Here is a 14,822-nt window from a genome sequence, read left to right on the forward strand (position 1 = left end):
TATTTTCAAAAAAAAATGAATATTCTCTTTCCATATATATTCAAACATGGGTTGTGTCGGACAGCTCTTATTCATACCTATTCTGCGCTTTGGCGGTTGTGTAAATATTACCTATGGTTTTGTGCCTAAGTTCGTTTGTGTTGTATGATTTTACATGTTCTATGCCTACGAGCCATTTCATGCAAGTTTTCTTCATTCTCTTTACCCTTCGCTTGGTGGAGTGTGTGTTCTAGCGTAGGCCTGTGCAATATGTGTCTATACATTTTCTCTTTCGCCGCTCTTTTATAGCTGAAGTCTCGCTCGCTTGTCTTATTGCCAACCTGTTCTATGTGTTTACATATGCCTTGAGATACTATGCTTATGTGTATTCTTAGCTTAGGTTGGCTGCAGTTGCAACTTTAGTTACGACTTGCATGGTCCTGCTTATACATAACTTAATACCAACTTACGAGATAGACATTGAAATTTAAATATAAGAAAACGGCAAATCTGTAGAGCAGGACTAATGTGTACTGTAATAACGAGCAACTGCACTCCGAATTTACTACAGCATGAAGTGTTAGTTGATGTAGTATCTTGGCAAATTGGTCTAATATACGCTTAAATACACTAGGAAACAAATTAATAAGCTTACACAATGCCAAGAAAGATATAAGCTATCTGCTAGGACGTCTTCTAAACCCTGACTGTTCTCCGGGCAATTCCAACAAATCAGTACTTTAATTTCATCCTATCATCTATCATCGTTTTAAGTTGTCCATTTGACTCAATTTTTTGTTTCAAAATATAAAGGCATGGCTCATTAACAATACCAGTTTTTGCATTTGCAGCAACTGAAGCCAAGTTTTCAGTTTTAGTTGTATTTTTATGAGGGCTACGTATTGAACTCGATTTGGAATATGCTCTTTTCGAACTATCAGGAGGCACGTCAAGAGGATTGTACGACTTTAATAGTTACTCAACAACAAGATTCAACATAAATAGGGTGTCACTGACTCTCGCTAACGCATATTTTAGTACTTCCTTGTTAAAGATATGGTTACATTATGTGGAAAATAGCATTTCAAGGGCCCAATATTTCAACAATATATCCGCCGCCGTATTTTTATATACTTGTATGTATTACATATACGTACTGATACGCATGCAGATATGTGCAGAAAAATGAAAAGCAACAATTTGAATGCAGAAAACTATTCTGGCAACACATTCTTCGATTGAGAAAAAAAAAAACCAGATCACGATTTTCTCTAAACTGAAACGCACATTTTTACGAGTGAGGAGGTTCATGCAATTTTTTGGGTTTCGGCACTATGAATATTAAAATATCGATAGGTCAGAAAAGAGGAAAAGGAGCGAGCGATGCGATCGCCGTCGTAAACGAAGGAGGTCTTCCAGAGAGAAGAGAGCAAAGAAAAGGATGAAACTGTTAAAATTAATAAGGAAGGAAGAAACCATAATAGGATATTTTTATTCTAAATATGTATATTTATTTCCATTTTGGTGGCAACATTCAGATCACGTTCGACAATCATTGCGGCGCACCAGAGATGAAGAAGATTCCCGCTAATTCAAATAACTCCGTATCTCACAAAACAACTTAATGCTCAGGACAATCCACTAACAGAATCTTCGATTGGGATACTCGTTTGGTAACGGGCAAATAATTCGGCGTGATAGTTCCAATCCTAAGAAACCTAAGAAAAATATTTCAAATAAAAATGTCTAACTGTATTTTATCTAAACCAAAATAAAATGTTCAAATAAAATTAAGAAGATATATTTGACTGTTAAAGAAGATGAAAATTTGTCAACCTTGTCTGGGCAAAAGCGCCAACAACGGTGGCGTGGAAATGCTAGAATATCGTTTTCTCACAATCATCAGATAGTAAGGAGTTTCGGTAAGTTTTCTATTACAATTCTATTATATTACAGGTTGGTTACAAGGTTCGAAAATTTCTCTTTGAAATACAAATTGACAAACTTGTAAATTTCTTATACAAACAAACTTTCATGTCGTGTTTTGGGGCAAGAACAGAATGGTTCAATGTTGGTAAGAGAACGTCGTCCACGTTTTACCTCAAAATTGCGCTCACTCTATGGAGGCCTCAGTTTCCACTGCAACTCCATATATAGCCTTTTATTAAAATTATGTTTACTGAAGCCAGATGTGTTATGGTTACTTGGAAATTATTGTAGCAATAATATCGCCAGTTTTTTTAGGACGAGTCATAAAGAACTCCCGTTTTTCATCAGCCATTTGCTTGAAAAGTTAACATTTTTAATATTGAAAATTGGTCGACAATCGTAATTCCAAACATTCCAAATTAAAAATCGTTAACTTCACGCGCAAATTAAGGTTTTCCCAAATTTTTCATTTTTCATAAATCGAGGCAAGCGGACAAATTTGAAAATTAATTTAAATATTTCCGAAGGTGTTCATGTGGCTGAGAATGCCGGTAAATTAATTCATTTAATTGCAGAACGTCTAGCTATCGACATCGTAATACGGATTGTCGCTATCTTCTGCATATTCTGATGTGTTCTTGTTATGAAGCTTGCCTACACCATCGTGATTAATTGGCATTAATATTGTAGTTGCTTTACTTTATTGATAGCACTCGTGCTTTTCTGGATTGACATCGTTGTTCTCTGTAGTAGCACTCTTTTCTAGTCACTTTTCGCTATTTTCCCTTCTACACCTTTTTTGACTTGCTCTTTTCTATATGCTATTGCGAGGAAGAATTTAATTTAGATTGTGCAGGTTATTGTACGGTTTCAGCCGAATAATAATCTCCTTTCAGTATAGGCCATTGTTTTGTATATTTCTTAAACATTCTTAAACAGTCTTAAGCACTTGTAAACACTTTGAAAAAATAGCGGAATTAACATCGAAAGCACACCCTTCACACAAAACCGAAAATTTAAAGAATGAAATGTAAAAAAATCAATTTATAAACTAAGACGACAGCGAATAATTTAGAATATATACATATATATAATAGAATATATATATATGAATAAATAATTTAGTAAGTATAGAAAATTAATATAATTATTAAAAGACTAACTCTTACAATCCCTTTGACATCTTCATCTCATCGGCGTGCTGCGCTCTTAAGACGTGATAACAAAAGTCCGAAACTTCAAAACGTCTTTGTGGTGCACATAAAGCTATTAAAACTTTCCTGTTTTATTTTCAATATATTGTGCTATTGATTACTGTTCTCTCGATTGGCAGGTAATGGTATCTGCAAAGCATTGATTACTAACAACTGACTCATCTTTATGTTCATGCTTCATATCACTTGGTAGAACTTTAGGCTTTGCTCCTTTTCTAGGTGGTGAAGTTTATAAAATTGCATCTATCCAAGAATTGCCTTCCGCCACACGAATTAAAATCTCAAAAGCTGTGAAAAAAGAGAATTTTAAATATATTCCTCATTTATTCAAACTGTCAAATTTACCATGGAATGTACTTAATACTGGTCTTTGCCAGCCAGTCGGACTTAAAAGAACGCCAATCGATTTGTAAGCAGTTCTAGAAGCAATTTTAGGCTCCTCATCTTCGACTTGAATTGGACGCGCACCATTTGGCCTCATATCTATATTACTTCCAATTGCTTTTGTTTTTTTTTTGGTTTGTTGAGCAGAGATGTCCAGATAATAAACTGTCGTAATTTTGTTCAGACAAAAAAAAAGAGCGGCCCTAAACTGAAGACGGTATGTGAAATGTAATTGCTTGTTTGTGTCTAATTGTGCTGGCTAAGTTGTTGAAAGTCAAACATGGTTGCAAACTTTTATGTGCACATTGTTAAAAAGTCCAGGTTTTGGAAAGAATTGGGGTAACGTTAATATAATTAATTTGGAAATATTAAAAATGCTATAATTGCAAGCATACAATAAATCCGAAGCGCACTACTACATATATATATATCTACACTGACTCCTTGAAGAATTCGTTCAGCTTAATATTTTAATTGAGAACTATACATCTTGTTACGATTTTCGCTTTTCTCGAAAACGGTTCGTATCGCTAGATCGTGCATATTCTTTTTAAGAGAAATACATTTGCACGTCTTCACTACAAGACTCTTTTTATTTACAACCAATTTTTCTAAGGGTAGAACTATTTACATTTTACTGTGACAATGCTCTCGTCTTCTCAACTCTAATCCAAAACTGTACGTTGACTGAAATTATTAAAACGCTACGTTATAATAGGTATGCGCAATAATGCGCCCTCCGAAACCGCCCTTGATGGTGCAGCTTCTCGCTTACTTCTCTGGCCAGTTTCTGGTACTGGCCTTTAAACGGCTTCCGCCCGTGATGCCACAATTCAGGATACTCCCAAAATAACCGGCTAAGGACTTCGTGGAATGGTAAACGATCAGCCATTTTCATCAGCAAATTGACCTGATCCAAAGATAATCAAAATTTCCAATTCATTTACTGTAGAAAACACTGCCTACTAAATGTTTTAAAGGTAGTCCTACATATAAAAATTCTATAAACTAAAATGTAAAGCCCCTCTGTCATTTTGCTAATTAGTTAAAAAGTAAAAATAAAATCTTACAATCTAAAAATTGTCAGCTCCGCCCTTTAATTTTTTTATTTATTTATTTTTTTTATTTGTTTTTAATCACACTGAACTGTAGAGCTTTCATCAACCTCTATAAAACAATTCTGCTTTAGGAAGAACTCTTTGCAGGTATCATCAACCTGCAGAGGTTCCTTTAAAGCAAACGATATTGAATCTAAATCTAAATTAAGATGTATCAAGATTGCGACAAAGTATTTTTTGTTTAAAATATGTATCGAACGGAAACATATGATATTTTGCTAACCATAGGGAATTTACCCAGAAGTCTTCAGGACAAATTTATAGGAAGCAAAAACGAACAAGGCAATAAAACAAAAGTGGCGGAAAATGTATCCTCACATGTTGAGGAGGTCAGTTTGTCATGAGATGCAGTGCCAAGACATGGTTCGGGTGCTTGTTACCCATTATCTTTAGATTAGCATTTTCATTTAAATTATTTCTTCAAGAGAAGATTCAAACCAGTTACTTTTAAAATCCGGCTTTTGAAATTTTTGCGGCATATATTTTCAAATTTTTTACAGAATAGCGGCGTCCATCCAAAACTGTCGGCAATAACACACACAGGTAAATAGTGTTTGAGACATAGGCAAACTTTATTGACTCGTTGGAATTTCAAAATGGAAGGGCAGAGAATTCTCGAATTTAATTCAAATCAACAAGTCTGAGAAACTGCACACTGTTGAGTACATATATATTCTTAGCCACAACTTTTGCGTTACTTCCTGCTTATTTTTTCCAAACTGTAATTAAGTTAGTCAAAATTAAATTCAAAAACAAGTCTATACCACTAGCATCTAAAGCAGTCGGGTTTAAAAAAGAATTATTATATCATACAATCGGGATGATAGAACAGAGTTGGCAACGCTATTAGCCTAGCTTACAAATGGCTAACTTAAAAAATGACTACTTTTTATGTACAACGCTGCGAACAAAAAAAAATTGTACGGCTGTATAAACCGAACCGAACCGAAACGTCTTCCAGACGTATTAAAACTAAATGACGACGAAATGGAATGAAGAATAAAAATGATCAATGCTCAAGAAGAAAGATAACGTTGAAAAAATGAGTAACCTATTGATATTTTTACTTGAAACAATTACAACAAACACCAGAATAAAAAAAAACTTAGAGACCAAGTTTCGAGAACTTCGGAAGTTACATTATCAATTTTGATCATGTCACATAAAAATAATGTACGATAGTTATGTTATGCAAGACAGCAACTTGAAAGAAAAATGTTGAAACAAAAGCCATCTCTATCCTAAGTGTTTCCGTTATGTCGTAAAAGGTCTTAGTTGAACCAAGTTAAAGTTACTTTCTCATCGAACCGAGGGATTAGAAATAAAAAAAAACGAAAGCTTCTTCGTTGGAGAAATAAGATGTTACACAGCAATGCATTTATATAACGGGAACATTCATTGAAGTAATAAACGCTATCTGGGATGCACATGAAGCCTTGGTTACAGGAGCCATGTTATTGTATGAAATATTTGGCAATAGCCAAGACGGCGGGGAAAAATTTGAGAAACTGGAACGTCTATTTCAAATCAATAACGATCTGCTGAAAGCGAAAAATGCCAAATCCAAAACAGGAAATAAAACCTGAGTATTACTGCCATCTGTAATCAAGGGAAAGTTGTAATTAAATATATTCGGGAAATTCAAACTTTATTACCGAAAGGGCATAACCACAATCATGGGAACTGGAAGTGTAAATTTGAAGAACAATTAACACGTAAGACAGATTTATTACAAAAAAAATTGATAAAAGCCCGGATAAATCTGCACAATACACACGTACATACTTCAGTACCCTACCAAATTGTCGTTGCATGTTTTACGTGCATGTGGTACCAAGTACATCTTTACGTAATGTTTTAAATATATTATACATATATTGAGTCTCTCAATAAATAATTGGTGTAGGTTTTATCAATAACGCAATAAGTTCAAATTTATTGAGTTCTCTTAAGAAATAATTGGTATAGGTTTTATTGAAAAAAAGTTCAAATTTATTGAGTTGTCTTAATAAATAATTGGTTTAAGTTTTATTGATAACGCAAAAATTTCAAATTTGTTGTGTTTTTGTAATAAATAATTGGTGTAGGTTTTTGTTGATATCGCAAAAAGTTTAAATTTATTGAGTTCTCTTAATAAATAATTGTTCATAATATCTTCAATGAAATCTTCTTCTAGTTCATTTAAATTTTCTTTCCGTTTAGAACACATTTTTGATGTTCAAACTGCTAGGAAAATAAAAATTTCAAAAGTTCTTCTTACTCTCTCTTCGATATGATATGATGAAATGATATGATAGTTGTTAGACTGAGTTGACTTTTGAAATTATGCAACTAATTGTCAGGGTATCCCGATTTATTTTACATTTTGAAATACATCGTCGGTTTCTTTGTCTCTTTAGAGAATACCGTAACGACATTGAATGTGAAGAAGAAGAACAAAGCTATCCATATGTTCATACCTTCTATTAAAACTCTCATAGTTTCTGTTGTTAAATAATTATACTGCCAGGATAATCTGTGAATATAAACAGAGCACGAACTGTGAGTCAAAGCTTATAGTTATTGTTACTGCGAAAGAAAAAAATTTAATACTGATTTCACATCAAGTTTTGCGCGGAAGGATAAAGAGTAACCTAACACAAAGAAATGCTGTCCCTAGGCGAAGAAACCGACGCAATGGCTGGGGGTAGTCGAATGTGCAGGAGAACGTAAGTCACTGCAAAACTTGCAAGAACTATAACTCTTCAATGTAAGACCCGCTAACCGCTACTTTTCCTTTCGAGACGGAGAGCTTTCTTCCTATTAGTAATATGGTCAACTTCTAGTTTTAAAGCGGTCTTATCATAGGCGTTGGGAACACGAGCCTGTTTCACACGAGCATAAGCCGGCAGTTTTCGATTGAGGTCCAAAGTATAGAGAAAGAAGTCCTTAACGTCGGCAAAACTTGGGTAGGTGGTATTACTGTTTGTATTTTTTATTTATTATTTAATATATGTATTTAGTATTATTATTATTATTATAAATTGAGCCAGAGAATAAATTCTAAGACTAAAGTTTTAAAGCATTAGCATCTTTGGCTTTATTAAAAACTCTACCGCACTTTAGATTTGAACGACAATTGACTTGAAAGTCGAGACTCTTGCCTAGGCGTATATAGATGTATTTAATCACTGCAATTACTTCGCATCAAAGAAAAAGTAATTTTGCTGGTGATGCAGTTATGCTTGTTGTGTACTATTATTCTTGCTATTTCTGTTGCTGCTAGTCCAACTTAAGTTGAACACTCCTCTCACTGACGAAAGAACCCTGGTCTAATTAGTTGACGGAAAAACGAAAATAAATTGAAAATTTGCCGCGCTGAGAAAAAAAAAGAAAGAAGCTTAGCCATCATTTGCTTCAGTCAAGAATCTAAAGACGGCTCTGTATTGAGATCCACCCCGTCATAATTTCAATTAAACAAAAGAGACGATGCAGCGCGAAAGCGTGTAAAAGAGTTGAAACGGCAGATAACTTTATTTGACACCAGTAGAACTGCAAATTGGTTTCTAACCGTGTTTGTGGATATTTCCACTACAAAGTGCAATCTTGGTTGAATTAAATAAATTGTTGTTGGTACTTTAGTTTTACAACAACAAAATTTTTAGAGCAAACAGGTTTTTTTAACACAAGATTGTGCTTACTTGCACCACAAAGCAAACTTTTGATTGAATAAAATTAGTGCTTTCGATGTTTTAATTTTAAAGGGAAAACATTTTTTTAGAGCAAGCAAGGAGAAAAACGTGTTCTTCCACACAGGATTGTCAGGCCAGACAATCTGTCTGACAAGACATTTCAATGGCAACATTTGTATATCAAAATTACTAAACACTACTTCGAGGACTGAAAAGACCCAGAAATGCGCACGTCTACGTATCCCTACCTGCGAACATATAGAATAAAATAAAAACAGCCAAGCAAAGACGAATCAAAACTTGAAAATTCTATTGCTTATGCGCTTACATGTAAGCAAAGATTCGCTTGCAAATGGTGTAGGATGAATGTTCTATTTTTAAGTGGTGGAATGATTTGTAAATTGTGCATGCTTTCTCTATGTGGAGAAAAGAAGAAGTGACAGACATGCAACATTCAAAAAATACTAAGGCATTGTTTTGATTGAGAGTTAATAATAAAATATAAAGCAATAATCAATTAGAGCCGATGCTAGTGCTCAATGGTTTTTTTTTTAGTCTAAGAATACATTTCATTAGTCTAAAATTAAAATAATAATAATAATAAAAAAATATATATATATGAAAACTAATCTGCAGCTTTAAGGCCTATACAAACCATTCTTTTTTTTACAACCTTAGGGTTGAATGGCAGAGCGAACTGGCTGGATTGATTAATGAAGTCTTTTAAGAAAGTGACTAAGAAATACGTTGTGGTTGAGTTTACTGGACGAGTTAAAAAAGGCAAAATAATCGCATAAACATAAGAATGCAAAGAGAAGACGTTAGGTAAATCTACTTTTCTAAAGTCGCGATTCTGAACGATTTTTTGCAATAACATTGGAAAGGATATGAATACACGATTAAGGGAATTATCAAAGGATTTTAAGAATGAACCGGCAAAACTTTGATTTTATTATATGAATTATTCCATTATCCAAAATTACTCTTTAATATAAAGAACTTTAACAAAACAATAGGGAAGACAATACGAGTAATAAACCGCCTTTATCGCAATTTTCATTTTTTTGGAAATTAGGCGAAGTATAAGTTGAAGTTCCATGTAATGTAAAAGAAAGATAAATTTATAAAGTGTAAAATATATAAAGTGAGATGAACAACTTTTAAGTTTAAAATAAGACTTTTTCCTGGTTAATATTATAAAATGTGTTTTATATTTTTGTTTTACTTATTTGCATTCATAAAAAAGCAAAAGGTTTGATAATTCCCTCAAAGTCTCGTAAAAAGTTAGAAAAAAGTCCCGTCCTGAAAATAGGAATAACACGTTATTGTGCCTGCTCCCTTTGCTTTTTCAACTTTTTACGAAGCTGTCGAAATCGGCAAATCATTTTACTATGGCCACTTTAACACATCTCTTTTCCAAAATAGATAATTTCTCAAATCAAAATTTTGTTGCTCAAATAATATGTAGCCAACCATCTTATCCTAGTTCCGCAGCAGGCCGTTGTGTGATTCTCAACAGAATGCTATTACAATTGTATGGCATATATTCTGACAAGATGATCTTCACCACAACTGGCTAATTCATAATAATCTATTGCCTCTTTCTTTTGAGGGCGAAACTGTACGCGTTTGACTGTCAGATGATGGGCTTGGCTACGAAGAAATAATTTTTTATCAAACTATCGATTAACCAATTAAAAGTACTTACGATTTGCTTAATAATTTTAACAAAATCCAATTGTTACCATTATATTCATATATATAAATAAAACCGCTCTCACAACCTAAGGCCACAACATATGACCCATTTTCTCGCATATGATCAGCAAAAGACACCGCTGTTATTGACTCTGCTTTGAGCTCTAACGTATTATGTAAATGCCATCCATTCGAAACTGATTTTTCCATTTCGTTGGCGCTACTTGTCCATACTGCAGCTTTTCCGTCCCGAGAAGCAGTTATAAAATATTGACTATCGTGAGACCAATCGCAAGACCATATGACCCGTGTATGCATCCCACTGCTCTTGTCTGAAGAGGCGGTTAATACAAATAAAATAGAATTTGTTTTATCTTTCACAGGTTGCCTCTCGAATAGAGACCAACGGCGATCACGTGAGACTGAAAGTAAATATTTCCCATTGGGCGAAAAGCGCATTTGCGTTATCGTAAGATAGTGAGAACTTAGTTTTTGTATTTGCTTCCAATTGGACGTATTCCACAAAATAATTTGCGCATTTTCAGCATTGGTGGATTTGCAAGACGATGCCAAAATGCGACCGTCTGAGGATGCCGCTAGGGCATAAATTTCATAACCGTGCCCGTAAAGTTTCTGTATTTCTGGCCACAATGTATTTTGCTTTAGTGTTTCTTCTTGCGGAGGTGTTTCGAAACTATGAGAAACAAAATAATTTTCAGGGTATTCATCCTTAATATGACTAGTTTCTAGAGACTCCCCTCTTATAATATTGTAGACACCTTTATTAGATAATCCTAGGCAAGGAACAGAAGCGCCTTCGGGTAAACCTAAAAGAGCAAGTCAGTTTTCTTTTTTTTTCCTCTGTTGTATTTAACTTACTCTCCAACACAAGATCATCTGAATCATTTTCTACTTTGCTTATAAACTTGAAGTTTTCTACAAAGTTTGAAGGAGCCTGAAAAATTCGAACAATTTTTTCTTGCGCCCCGGTAGCAAATCGATAACGCGTCAATAACGCTAAAGCTTGAATATCATAACCATGCACCTGAGGACGTGCTAATTCATGCCAGGTTTCTTCCTTACACCCTGATTGACGCCAAGGTGCATGTATGCGCGTTGTCTGATCTGCCGAACCACTTAGAAGATATTCGCCCTGCCTCTCCCATGCTAAATTTCTAACATCATCGAAATGTCCTCCTACTACAACTTGAGGAGTCCAGAGGTTTTCATTATTTGGGGACTTGCTCCATATATGTAAAGCACCTTCGTAGCTATGACCTAGCACAGAACAGCCATCGGTAGAGAATTTGCCACCAAAAAAACCTAAAGAGCACCCTCCGACTTCTCCCAAACGAACTTTTTCCATCCAAATCCCTTCTTCTTCGCTGAACTGCCAAATAATTAGAGTTTTATCTATGGACGAAGAAAGTAAGCAGAGATCGTGATTTTTTGATTTATGCCAATGAACGCCATATACCCAGTCTTCGTGCCCGTATAAAACTGACTCTACGCTGATGGCGTACCAAGATTTTCCAAACTGGACAATCTTCTCTTCCATTCGCATATCGCCCACACCCAGCACATTAAAAACTTCGGACCTGTTGTTAAGAACTTGTTCCTCACCCCTTGGGCTTAAACGCCACAAGCGTATGAAATTGTCTTGAGAACAACTGGCCAACAGCAACCCATCTTCAACATTTGCAAAATCTAACCCTCTTACCCAGTCTTCATGTCCCTTCAGTTTGTGAACATGTTGAAAAGTTTGTTTTACGTCGGCGCTATTCACCCACAAATCTATATTTCTATCGTCCGTAGTAAAAGCTAAAAGAACTTGTTCCGCCTTGGATAACCTTGTTAATTTTAAAGTAAAACAAAAACTCCTATTTAGCAATATAGTTTGAAAACACTGCAAAACATTTTCCTTATGTCTACAGGACCATAATTTGACGGTTGAATCCGCCGCTGCAGTAGCGAAAAGCCATTCACCACTGCAGTATTGTAGACCAGTTACAGCATTAACGCCGCTTTCATGGCCTTTAAGTTCAAATGCCAAAGGCTCGGTTAACTGCTTAACATCCCAAAATATAGCCAGACCATCATCAGAACCAGATATAAAATGGTATTCTTCAGTTTTGTCGTAAGTTTGCAGCCATTTTACAGTATTTACTCGTTTGGTATGTTTTAAGTAAATTTCAAGTATTTTAGCTGAATTTCCTAAATACTAATATATCCTTTATTATTTGATATTGCTTTAAAATCTTGCATACCTTGTGTTGGTAAAGGGCTATTGCATTGTTCGCGGCGTATATAATTAAGCCATTGTGACCCCAATCAGCACTTTCTGCGGTGCGATTGCAGCCGATGGATGTGTAAATATTTTTCACTTTCATTGCTGCGGCAATTTTCTAGATTAAAAAAAAAAGAATTAAATTTCACGAGGAAGCTATTATACGCAGTTGATACCTCACATGCACCTCATAAGCAAGAGATGTGTACCAACAAAAAGCTTTCGCGACAATGATTGAAGAGTCGAACACATAGCTGCCAGATTGAATGGCTAAAAAAAACATAAAAATAAACGAAAACTAAGAAAATACAATTTTCTTCGAAGTAAAAACAACTCACGTGTGCATCCTACTTGATGTGTGCCATTCAAACGGCGAAAACAACTTGCTCCGTTAATAGGCACGTAAATTTTGTCCCGTAATCTTTCTCCGTATACTAAAAATACATCTCCATTTGAGGAGTGAACAAAATAGTTTTAAACATTCTGTCTTGTTTGCCTTACCATAAATAAGCATAAAATCTCAAAAAAGTGGAGAAATTAAAATTTAATTACTTGTAACTTTGTGTGGACATGGTCGACTGTTTCCATTTGTGGACGTAAAGAGTAGGGTGTTTTGTAAACTAAATGTCGAAAATTTCAATCTTCTAACTTTTATAATTTCCGAGTAGCTTGTTAAAATAAATTATGTTGCTTGCAGTTTACGGTTCACTGCAGGCTTCTGCTCTGACCAATTTGGTCCATTTTCAATACCAACCTGCGCGCAAAAACTTCCAATGTTTCTACTAAACTTAAAGTCGATATTTTCACTTTTGCGACCAGAAGAGTGCCAACAACATGCCCTACACATAGGGACGGACATGTCTTAATGAACTCAGAATTTCACGCTGACTTTTCAAATTTCCACTATCTGTTTTTAATATTTGCAGTATTATCAGTTACCATGGGGATTTAAATCTAAACTAAGGACTTAAAGCTGTAGTTCTTAGTGATCGTAGAATATTTGTAAAGCTTTGTAAATTAAATTTTTCTTTTGCTGCCTTTGAAAACTTAATAGAGTTGGCTTAAGAGAGAGTAGAAATGTTTTATACATATGTTTGAAAAGGCTTACCAGAATGTACATAAACAAGTAGAAAGATAAATAATACATATTTTTCACCGTGGAAGGATTACCATATCTTGTACATGTTTGAGGCATAGCTTTCCGCACACATAAATATTTTCGTGAAAACTTAACTTTCACCTAGAAACAATATTTGTGCAAGCGTTACGTCTTTTTAACACACCAGCTACTCCAAAAACTATTTTGGAAAAAATCTTCAGCAAATCATTTATCTGCAGCTAACGTAAATCCATTTACACCAGAAAGTAAGTTTATCGTCTTATTATAGAACTTTAATATATAAAGTGTAACGCACATTGTCTCATAGGTTTGATGGCTCACTAATGGTTCGCTACTATCATTTGATGAGTCGTCGTTGGTAGCCAACATCATATTGAAAACCTGTTTCCGTTACACCGATTAACTTATTTGATTCAAAGCATCTCAAACAAATTCCCTTCTGTTTAACATTAACCAAGCGCATCAGGTGGTGCTAAGAAAATGACACCTAATTCTCCCGACCAGATGGTTATCTGCATGATTTTTGAAAACATGCATGATTTTTGAAAACTTATTATAAAAAATTATAAAAATTGTTATAATATTGTATGTAACAAGTTTATTTAAGTAAATAAATGAAAGCAAAAATTTTCGTTTATTAAGGAGACCACGAGGAAGGTGGCAAACGGTTCAAATACATTCAAACGAATGTCGCTCATTTACTTACTCTCTCAAATTATCAAATTCGATGTTCAAATACATTCAAACACATATAATAAGCAACCATATTGTTTTACAGGAAACTCTAAACGAAAACATACTTTTAAAAATAAAGAAATCAATGTGAATAATAAATTCATAAAAAATAATAGGAAGGAAGTTAATATAATCGTAGGCGAACTTGTTTATTGATTACTGATAAAGGGCATTGATTAGATAAAAAATTTAAATATATGAGAAGGTATTGGGTAAGATCACTTTATAACACAAAATAAAGCAGTTTGATGAACATATTTCAAAATTTAAATTAAATTGTCTTTATTGTTCGTTTTTCACTTTTTAGAAAATAATGCATGACATAATCGAAAATTACAAATCAAACAACAAAAAAAAATATGTACATAATTCAAAAGATCAACGTTTTTATGTCTTGCAAAATGTTGTTACATCGGTTATCCAACTTAAATTTAGAGCTCGACATATCTTCAGTCCACAACACTTTGCAACATGAAATCAAATCGATCAAGTCTTCAGCAGCTTCTCACCTTAGCCATGATGGAATGGTCTAAAATCTCCTCCCAGGTCACCCACCAAACCTTCTCTCAATGCACCTCCCAAGCCGTCTGGAACAAGTCTTCGGCGTCCAATAATTTCAAACAACTATTTGCGTTCCTCAGAACTTGAAAGATTAGTCTCTGCGATTAAAGAAAGTATCCGTCCGAT

At 34.4% G+C, this 14,822-nt stretch overlaps 1 protein-coding gene and 1 long non-coding RNA gene across 3 annotated transcripts; one reads left to right on the plus strand and one right to left on the minus strand.

The window, feature by feature from the left end:
- Positions 1 to 6,836: 6,836 nt before the first annotated feature.
- LOC119642836 lies at positions 6,837 to 9,477 on the plus strand. Of its 2 annotated transcripts, XR_005248133.1 has the most exons (4): positions 6,837 to 7,165; positions 7,232 to 7,373; positions 7,450 to 7,572; positions 8,974 to 9,477. It is a non-coding gene; the product is annotated as an uncharacterized LOC119642836 (long non-coding RNA). The 2 variants fall into 2 exon arrangements; XR_005248132.1 differs by having other exon boundaries at positions 6,837 to 7,373.
- A 6-nt stretch (positions 9,478 to 9,483) lies between these two features.
- Positions 9,484 to 13,340, minus strand: LOC119642835 (probable elongator complex protein 2). Its single transcript, XM_038042120.1, has 7 exons — positions 12,833 to 13,340; positions 12,619 to 12,726; positions 12,457 to 12,550; positions 12,261 to 12,398; positions 10,873 to 12,214; positions 10,004 to 10,820; positions 9,484 to 9,948 (listed from the first exon to the last, which is right to left on the minus strand). Exons 4-7 carry the CDS (start codon positions 12,381 to 12,383, stop codon positions 9,822 to 9,824), a joined length of 2,409 nt encoding a protein of 802 aa, XP_037898048.1. The 5' UTR covers positions 12,384 to 12,398; positions 12,457 to 12,550; positions 12,619 to 12,726; positions 12,833 to 13,340; the 3' UTR covers positions 9,484 to 9,821.
- Positions 13,341 to 14,822: the final 1,482 nt, after the last annotated feature.

This window comes from Glossina fuscipes, unplaced genomic scaffold, assembly GCF_014805625.2.
Source record: "Glossina fuscipes isolate IAEA_lab_2018 unplaced genomic scaffold, Yale_Gfus_2 262, whole genome shotgun sequence".
NCBI lineage: Eukaryota > Metazoa > Arthropoda > Insecta > Diptera > Glossinidae > Glossina > Glossina fuscipes.